Consider the following 10,044-nt stretch of genomic DNA (forward strand, 5'->3'; position numbering starts at 1 on the left):
CTCTTGCAACCCTAAAAACCAATCACCCCCCCCCCCCCCAATCCCGACCCCTACACCTACATAAACATGTTTAAGAGTATTTTCATTAACAAAGCCGACCCTCATTCCTCTCCCCTTCATGCCACCTCCCCTCTCATACTATATACAAAGTATGCAATGCTATTATCACGTTATTTGGTTAACTACTTTGTTCAATGTGATCTTCAAAACCGGTAAGATGCCAGATTAGTGGTGGAGCAGCGTTGTAGTCTCTATCTATAATAACAAAGGAGACACCCAATGTTGTGGGAACTACAAGGGTATAAAGCTACTAAGTTATATTACGAAGCTATGGGAAAGAGTTATTAAGGTTAGAATTAGACGGGAAACTCATATTACGGTGAACCAATTTGGCTTCATGGCGGGGCGATACAGAGGCAACACACATCTTGAGAAGAACTATGGAAAAGTATAAGGAAAAGAGGAGCGATCTACATATGGTGTTCATTGATATAGAAAAAGCGTACGATAGTATGCCACGTCCAAAGATTTGGGATAGCCTTGGGGGTAAATGGGTTCCGCAAAAATATAAAGAGATAATTATGGACATGTACGCCAAGACTATAACAAGCGTCTGTGCACCCGTGGGAGATATTGACTTTTTTCCAGCGGAGGTAGGCTTTCATCAAGGGTCAACGTTGAGTCCGTTTCTTTTTGCAATAGTCTTGGACGAGTTTTCAAAGTCGATTCAGGAAACTGTCTCGTGGTGCATGATGTTGGCAGACAATATTGTGTTAGTTGCTGAGAGAAAACAAGATCTGAACTTAAGGCCAAAGGAGTGGTGAGCAGTTTTAGAAATGAAAGGTTTAAAGATTAGTTGCTCTAAGACCGAGTATTTCCATTTTGACTTTGTGGGGGTAAACAATGATGAGAAGGTCTAGATCACCATCGAAGACCAAGTCAGGTAACAAAGTTCAATTATCTAGGATCATTTATCCAGAGGATTACATAATGACGTAGCCCACTATGTACAAACTGGATGGTGCAGACGGAGGGAAGGGACATGAGTTTTGTGTGACAGGAGATTCCGAACTAAGTTAAGGGGAAACTTGTATAGTGTTGCAGTTAGACATGCAATCTTATACGAAACAGATTGTTGACCCGTCAAGAAGGCACATGCGTGTAAGTCGGAGGTAGCTTAGATAGAATTCTAAGGTGGATGTGTTGGCACACAAAGTTGGACCGAATAAGAAATGATATTTTTCGATAGAGATTCATATCAGATAAGATTAAAGAGGAGAAATTGAGATGGTTTGGACATGTGAAGAGCATACCTACGACGTCTGTTAGATCTGTAGAAAACATTACTAGGGGAGGTGGGTAGAGGCCGACCCAAATTGACTTGGGATAACCGGATTATGCATGGTTTGCTGAACTGTCATCTCTCCAAGGCATGGTTGAGAATAAAAATTCTTGGAGACGTAAAATTAAGGCTACATATTTCTAGAGAAAATGGATAGTTCTAGGTTAAAATTGAGTCTTAGGAACTTTGCTCAACCGTTTCTTTAGTGCTAAATGGTATATTATTTTAATATTTTTTAAATTATTAATTTATTTCTCATTGTTTATTACTATTATCACTATATTTATTTATATGCTTAGTGCTTATACTATGATTATTGTTATTATTATTATTTTTGTTTTTTCTCTGCTGCATAGAATTATAGTGGTTGAACTTTGCGTTTCTTTTATTCGATTTTATACATAAGGTTTTTGAGTCGGGGGTCTCTCTAGTCTCTGAAAACAACCTCTTTATTTTTCAGTATAAAAACAAAGTTTGCCTGCATTTTATCCTCCCCAAACCCTGCTAATAACTTTAATATCGATGAGTTATTTTTGTTATTGGTTTTATTTTATTTTTATAAGTTTTGTGCTAGAATGATCAAGAAACCTAACCAAACATGTGGTGACACTCCAAATCGAGTTTTTTAATAACGAGTGGACTCAAAACTGGCAGCACCTACATCGCCCAACTAGAAGAATTTGGGTTTTTGTCCCACTTATTATTTTTTAATTTAATCCTCCTCCTCATTTCCCATACCCTCTCATCCATAGATCCATACTTTCATTCATCCTGCACTATTCCATTTGTGTCAATAACTTAATATTCAACACAAACCCTTCATACCCATCACAAAACACTCCAAACCCAGTTCAAATTTGTTCAAATTCAGACCAAATTTCCAACCTTTGTGGGAAATTCATCATCTTTCCACTAAATGCGATGTGGGTTTTTGCTCTTTTTATTAAAAAAAGTAAAAAACCAACCTTTTTAGTGCTATGTGCTTTCTCACAAATAAACTAGTTTGTTTAGCTACAAGCCTAAAATTATTATTATTATTATTATCTTTACCCATCCAAGAACCACACACACACCATGTCTGTTGCTTTGATTTGGGTTGTTTCCCCTAATTCTGAACTCTGCAACAGATTTGGATTCTTGGAGAGTACAAAGCTTGCAGCTTTATCAAAATCAAGAACCCTTTTGAGGGCTGGCAAGGCTAAGAATCATAAATGCCAATCCAGCTACATGATGAATGCAGATTTGATGGGGCTTTGGGGATTGAATAATGGGAAAAAACCGGGTTCGATATCGAGAGTTGTGGCGAACCCGAGTGGCGAATTGGCGGTTTCGTCCGAGCAGTTGGTGTATGATGTTGTTTTGAAGCAGGCTGCTTTGGTTAAAGAGCAGATGAAAGTTAAGGAAGATGTTGAGGTGAAACCTGATATTGTGGTTCCTGGGACACTTGGGTTGTTGAGTGAAGCTTATGATAGGTGTGGTGAAGTTTGTGCAGAGTATGCTAAAACATTTTATTTAGGTCGGTTGGTTAGTTAGTTTTGTTTTTATTATTATAATTATTATTATTTTTTGGAGTTTTTTGATAGTATAGTTTGGATTAACTGAATTATGTATTGTTTATAGGAACACTGCTAATGACACCCGAGAGGCGAAAAGCGATATGGGCGATTTACGGTGAGGGTCTTTATCAGTTATGTTGATGAATTATAATGAAATTTTTGTTTGATTAGTAATTATTTAAGAATTCAAGAAAACTATGATCAGCTTGAAAAAATATCTTGTGTTCATGGTGATAACTCGGAGATTGCGGGTCCCGATTTTTTTTCTCCATTTGCAGATTCAAGAGAAAAGATTGGTGTAATAGACACCTTTTTCTTACTTTAAATCTTAACTCTTGATGTTTGGTTGTTAGATGTGATTATGTGAAGATTAAATTAATTTATTTTAAGTCATTTTCAAGATAATTACCTACTTTCTTGGTCAACTTAAAGTCTAGGTGTGCCATGATACCAGTTTTCCACTAATTGGTAGATAACATACCAGAAAATCTGTGATTTCATCTTTGACTTTTGTGTTAGTCCTGGCCTAACTGTTTTTAAATAGAATATTAAATACTAATCTAGTACTTTTCAAATGCAAAATTGATATGGATTCTATTAAATACTAGTATGAATCTAGGTATTTGTGTACCAGAACGCGTATGCATGGCGTTTCAGTTAATTTTTTCGGGTTAATTGCACCGGAAAGAATATATTATCACCTATCAAAACTGAAAGTTAACTTGTTTGACTTTGACCAGATAGGTCAAAGTATATATTTTCTGTGGAGCAATGGAAGTAGGCTCTTTGATACTTAATGATCTTGAAAACTTTGCACACTTACATAACGGTTTGCTATAGAAACACTATCCCTAAAAGTGTAGACCAGCGTGCGATGTCAAATCAACTCTGCACACGAGAGCCTGTCGGACGAAACATGGTCATGCATGTTGTATGACTTTGTCGGCGGTCTCATCACTCATGTCTTTGTCAGTCAAAAACATTATATGCTTTGTACGGTTTGCCTCTCATACGACCCATATGGCCCGTATGACCATTTTCTTCTTGTTACACGACCTCGTATGACTACTTACTCTTTCTCATATGGTCCTTATGACAGTCAGTGATGTCTAGATAGTTTGTTAGTGGTGTTTGTTTACTTAATATCTTAATAAATGAAGTGGATGTGTTGTTAAAAACGGGAAGTGGTCAACGGTTTCATGTTTGACTTCATATTTTTGGTTTTGTTTCTTGAAACAGTATGGTGTAGGAGGACTGATGAGCTTGTTGATGGGCCAAACGCATCACATATAACACCCAAAGCTTTAGATAGATGGGAATCAAGGCTTGAAGATCTCTTCAACGGTCGCCCGTTTGACATGCTCGATGCAGCTTTATCTGATACCGTCTCCAAGTTCCCAGTTGACATTCAGGTCAAAGTTAACAAATTTAATAAAGTAGACGATAATGTCAGTAGGGTCAATCTGACCCGTTTTGCGAATGAATCATTTTGCAGCATATGTTGTTAATAGTTTTCTTGATTGGTTTGCAGCCTTTTAAGGATATGATTGAAGGAATGAGGATGGACCTTAGAAAGTCTAGATACAAGACTTTTGATGAGCTTTATCTGTATTGCTATTATGTGGCGGGTACAGTTGGATTAATGAGTGTTCCTATAATGGGAATTGCTCCTGACTCTCAAGCAACAACTGAAAGTGTTTACAATGCTGCTTTGGCTTTGGGGATTGCTAATCAACTCACCAACATCCTACGCGACGTGGGAGAAGAGTACATCCTTTTTTCTAATTTTTCTATATATATTTTTTAATTTTTTAATTTTGAGGCAAACAGATTATATTTAATGAGTTTGAAACGTAACAAACAAAAACTTGATGGTCACTTGATATTTATATCAATTAACCATAAATAGCAAGTGTATGTGTCATTGTATGACTAAAGTTTTTGACTTTAAAGGTTGATCAAAACAATTTAATATGAGATTCAACATTTTCAACAAAATATTGACCCGGGCATTGAAGTTTGTGTATCGAATTTCAACATTTTTTAATAAAATTCTTGATCACAACATTGAAGTTTGCTGCTATTCTTTTGATTGCAAGAATTTAACTTTTTGGTCAAAGAGACTAACCTTAACATAAATAGTAAGCATAGTTCTTATGATGTGGTTATAATTTCAACATTTTTAAGAAAATCATGATCCGGACATTGAAGTTCGTATCGAAGTTCGACATTTTCAAAAAAATCTTGACTAGAACACTGAAATTTGATTTTTGGTCAAAGACGCTAATTTATATAGTAAGCGTATATGCATAGTTCTTTTGATGTGGTTGATTTTGGTATAGTGCAAGAAGAGGAAGAGTGTATCTACCACAAGATGAACTAGCACAAGCAGGATTATCAGATGAGGATATATTTAGTGGGCAAGTAACCGACAAATGGAGAAACTTTATGAAAAAGCAGATCAAGAGGGCAAGATCCTTCTTTGATGAAGCACAACAAGGTGTCACACAACTAAGCTCGGCTAGTAGATGGCCGGTAAGTTTCTAATAACTTAATCTTGTTATTCGGGCAATCACACATTCGTTAAAAACTTGAGCTTAACATTCAAAGCCCCTCTGGCTAAGATCTTAGGTTGTTATCCAACTTCGATTGGTTTTATGCTTTTCACCCCCTTGAAGTAGTGGTGTGGATTTTTGACATGTCATGAACCTAAATGATATCTGCATTTGGGTTTTAGTATAAATGAGGTTGACTTGACGGGTTCGTGGGTTGACATGTTTAACCCAAATATTTTTATTTTTATTTTTATTATTATTCAAAGTCACATGGTTTCTTGAAAATACACATCAAAACACATTAACTAAATATGATCTTGGTTGTTATCAGGTGTGGGCATCACTGTTATTGTATCGTCAAATCTTGGATGAGATTGAAGCGAATGATTATAATAACTTCACCAGAAGGGCTTATGTAAGTAAAGCCAAGAAGCTCGTTTCTTTGCCGATTGCATATGCGAAGTCACTTGTTCCTCCATCAAGAAACGGAACTCTGTCAAAGACCATGGATTTATAGATATATCATATATACATACTCTATATTATAAAATCCTAGGAAATAGTAACGGTGAATATTGTAAATTTTATGTTAAATGTTGTAATATGAATAACTGATGTTGATGAAATCAGATGTAGAATAGCCTTTGCTTTCCTAAAGTTACAAGAAGTAAACAAAACCAAATTCATATTTTAACTAAATTTAAATTTCATTCCACTTTAATATAATATACTAGCTTATGAGCTTGTGTGTGTGATACGCGGGTTGGGTAAAACATAAGTAGAAGATGGTTTAAATATGCACACCCCATAAACATAACGTGGTATGAACATTCAAGACATCTTCTACTTATGTCTATGCACGAAATAATATTTGCTGATGTTGCTTACTACCTTCACGGTGTACTTGCGAGAAAGAGTCCAATATCTGTTACTAGATTTAGCCCGTTAAAAATGATAATCGTCGCCATACTGGGAACTTTGGTTCCGGGTGAACAAACCTATGTCGGAAGGTAAAAAGAAAGTCATACTTGTTGATTATCTTTACAAATATATGATAGCCGCTTCGCAGGGCCGGGCCATAGGCTGTGCGGGCTAAGGCACCGCACAAGGCCCAAAAATTTTAGGGGCCAATAATAAAAAAGTAAATTTGAAATATATATTAGATAAATAAGAAAACAAACGCATCTTAACTAAAACTGTTATTTGGCCCAGCTGATTGGTGATTCTCTTTGTATTGATAATGTTCAAGACCCAACAACTACATTTTTCTTTGTTTTAATTAATTGTTGCTTTGGTGGCCAATATTACAATTTGTATTTCTTTGGTGGCCGGGCCTTATTTATTTATTTATAATATTATAATTTTGAGTGAAATGGTGCATCACATGTTGTACATGATGCTGCTTTGGTTGTACAGGCTGTTTGTATAACACCTGTACAGAGCATTTGCTACGTGTCCTTCCTTTTAAGTTTCAATGTGTTGTCTCCTCTCACCTGCTTTGTCAAATCTCAACCCTTCATGGTGGTAGACGAGATTTTAATGTTCTTTTATGATCAATTCTATGGTTAAAATCATATTCCGGTTTCTAACAATGCATTCTAATGCTACTCTTGATGTGTGATTGTAGTGTGGTCACAGTTCCATTTTCAATATAATTATAACCTATGTGCCACCTAATCACAGTTTTTTTTTTTTTTTTGCTTTGTGATTTTGCTCACAGCTTCAATAGGATTCTACACTCTGCTTGGCTTTGTTCGGTATGGTTAAAATTGAAGGTTTTGATTTACTGCTTTCAATATACACGGTTCTTTTGTGTCACTTTAGGCAATTTTCAAGTTTGGTAATACTAAAAATTTAGGGGTTTTAATTACATGCTTTCATATTATCCAATTTTAATTTAATTTTTTTTATCATTTATTGCTTGCTTTTGATTATCTTGCTGTATTGTTTACATTTCTTTCATTGATATTGTATTAATATATTGGCGTTTTTTTTTCGTGTTTTTTGTATCACAGGTTACGTTTGCAGAGTTACGTATTTGGATGCTAAGGTATTGTTTGCTACTCATTTTACTTTACATTTTACAGATTTAGATCATTTTGTTTATGGCTTTGATTTTGACTATTGTCGGGTTCCATTTAGACAACGATTGTCTTTGCTTAACTTGAAATTTGTATTCTATCAACACCTTGATTCAGGTTTATAGCTTATGATTTATTAGGAGGTAAACCAAGCCGTCGTTAAGTGTCACATGTAGATTCACTGTCCCCTTTGTTTGGAATTAATGATTATGTCTTCATCCATGAAATGCTTTTTGTTAAACAAATGATAAAGGACAACTTTTTAATTTCATATAGTTATTTAATATAGGATATATATTTTTTTAGTGTCTGCACATTTGTTTTGGTGTTTTGCATTAACAAATGAGGTTGCTTCTTTGCCTACAGATATCGGCTGGAAATGAAAAGGCTGAATAGGTATGTACCCGCCTCAACTGAGCTCTGCTTGGAGTTTCTCAGCTCTCTCTCGAGCATCAGAAAGATTCCAAGCAGACACTTTAGCCTCTTGCTTGGCTTCCGCAAGAGCATCACGTACCTTTACGTAATCATAGCGAAGCTCTTGGGAGGCAGCAAAGAAAGCCGACCCAGCAAACAGATGATCGTTGAGCAAGTCCACGCGAGCGCGGTCCTCCTGAAACCTCCTTTCAGCTGGAGGCACAGAATGAGCCCAGAAGTCCTCACACACACCCATGGACTGAAATGAGCTGTCCTCAGTAATATTCCATCTCGGGCGGTAAATGTGATCGGCTTCCTGCAAGCACAAAGTAATGATCTAAGTCATCAAAACACTAATATGGAAGTCCGCGCAGCGGAGCAAAACGAACCTATACCTGCGGGGATGAAGCAGAAAAGTCAGCGCCAGCCCCACGAGAAGACTGCGCCGCGAAATCTCGTGGCGCTGCAGGGCTGGCGCGGCCGCCGTCGGAGTCTTCAACTTGAACCTCCTCATCCTCCTCTGAAACAGGCCTTTTCTCCTGCGACCTGGAAGAACCAAAACCAGTCTCGCGAGGGCTGCGCGCAGGAGGAGGTGAGGGAGGCATCGACGCCGCCAGATCGGCACGTAAAACGGCCTCCTGCTCCTTAGAAATCCCGATGAGGGGAGATTCAGCGCTTGCAGGAGCAGGAGCAGAACCAACGGCGCTGGCACCGGCGCCAGCAGTGCCACCAGCAGCTTGTGCGCCAGCTATGACTCCTATAAAAAATCAACAAAAAGAAATGGTTCATGACTTGATCTAAAAGGAAAAAGTCAGAAAATAAAAGCGCAATACATACCTTGGCGCACCGCCGTTCGCGAGTTGAACATCGCCATGAAGTCCATTCTTCCCCTTTTTGGGGGCAAAACAGGGGACTTCGAAGCGACATCCGGCGCAGCCTCGGCACCTTGTTGCGCCTGAGGTTGATCCACCAAGGTCGCCGGCTCTACAAACATTTGAGTGAGCAAAGATTCATTAGTAATTCTATCAGAATCGTGCTCATAAAACCATAAAGTATAAAGTATACCTGTCGAAGAGGAAACGGCAGGCGCAGCGCCGCTTCCCTTTTCCGCCGCGCGAAGGGAGGAGGTGGCGGCACCATACCTCGTGTGGACAGGAGGTCTGCCCACATTTTGAGGCAGGGAAGACAAGGAAAACTTGGAGGTAAACTCCTGGGTTTTCTCAAGTCCCATCGCCTGAGTAGGAGGATCCTGAGCAACAGGGGCATCATCTTTCTTCTGTTTCTTACTGGCCCCTGCGCCAGTTTTCCCCTTAGCTTTACACTTTAGTTGGGGCACCTCAGCCTCCTCCTCTTCCGCGAGCTCCAGCTCGTAGTTCTCGAGCGCGTCTACAATACGTGCAACAGAAATGTTAGCCAAATTTGGTATTATAGAGGCATAAGCATAAGTACAAAGGCTTACCAGGCGCGTCGCTGTCAAAGCGAAATCCCAGATCAACAGGGATGAACATGTCATCGAAGCGATCGGGGAAGCCAACCTCCCCAGCGCCCAGCGCGACGGAGCCACCCTCCATATGCTCATCATAGGCGGCGTGGACATACTCCTTGCTGACTGCACAAAACAAGTCAAATGATATCAGCAAAACGAATTATTTCGCGCAGAAGTAATGCAATGAGTTAACTTACACAAGCCGTCAACTTGGATAACAGGCTCAGTCGAGCTGTCGGCCCACCTCCTGCTCATACCAACCCCCACCAGCGCCTCCTCGCAAATGTTCTTGGCGGGGGATGGTTCGGCAGTCAACTTTTTAACCCAGGCGCCAGTTGGGTTCTTGAAGACACCCACATCCGCAGGCGCAGAAGAGATCTCGCGCATGGTCATGCGGATGGGGATCACACCAGCCTTAATGTAAAAAAATCTCTCAGACCAGTCATGAAGGCTCTTGAAGGAAACAGTGCAACACTTGACCTTCTGACTGCGAGGAATGAATGAGAACCAAGAATCTTGGATCTTTGGCTTGTAAAAAAATTGAAAGCGCCGAGGGGTAGGCTCCTCGCGCTGAGATTTGCACATGAACTCAAACTGAGTCATGCGCACG

The 10,044-nt window shown here is 38.9% G+C and overlaps 1 protein-coding gene across 1 annotated transcript; it reads left to right on the plus strand.

Annotated features, from left to right (window-relative positions):
* The first annotated feature begins 1,975 nt into the window (after nt 1–1,975).
* Nucleotides 1,976–6,009, plus strand: LOC143575580 (phytoene synthase 2, chloroplastic-like). The gene is made up of 6 exons (XM_077059913.1): nt 1,976–2,858; nt 2,963–3,013; nt 4,138–4,310; nt 4,430–4,665; nt 5,241–5,433; nt 5,785–6,009. Exons 1-6 carry the CDS (start codon nt 2,417–2,419, stop codon nt 5,968–5,970), a joined length of 1,281 nt encoding a protein of 426 aa, XP_076916028.1. The 5' UTR covers nt 1,976–2,416; the 3' UTR covers nt 5,971–6,009.
* Nucleotides 6,010–10,044: the final 4,035 nt, after the last annotated feature.

This window comes from Bidens hawaiensis, unplaced genomic scaffold, assembly GCF_021521415.1.
Source record: "Bidens hawaiensis isolate Kalapana, Puna unplaced genomic scaffold, B.hawaiensis_p1.1 tig00027544_1, whole genome shotgun sequence".
Classification (NCBI taxonomy): Eukaryota; Viridiplantae; Streptophyta; class Magnoliopsida; order Asterales; family Asteraceae; genus Bidens; species Bidens hawaiensis.

Coding starts and splice junctions, on each gene's coding strand:
- LOC143575580 (XM_077059913.1), top strand. CDS start 2,417: ATGTCTGTTGCTTTGATTTGGGTTGTTTCCCCTAATTCTGAACTCTGC. Junction 4,311..4,429: donor AGTTCCCAGTTGACATTCAG/GTCAAAGTTAAC, acceptor ATTGGTTTGCAG/CCTTTTAAGGATATGATTGA. Junction 5,434..5,784: donor GCTCGGCTAGTAGATGGCCG/GTAAGTTTCTAA, acceptor GGTTGTTATCAG/GTGTGGGCATCACTGTTATT.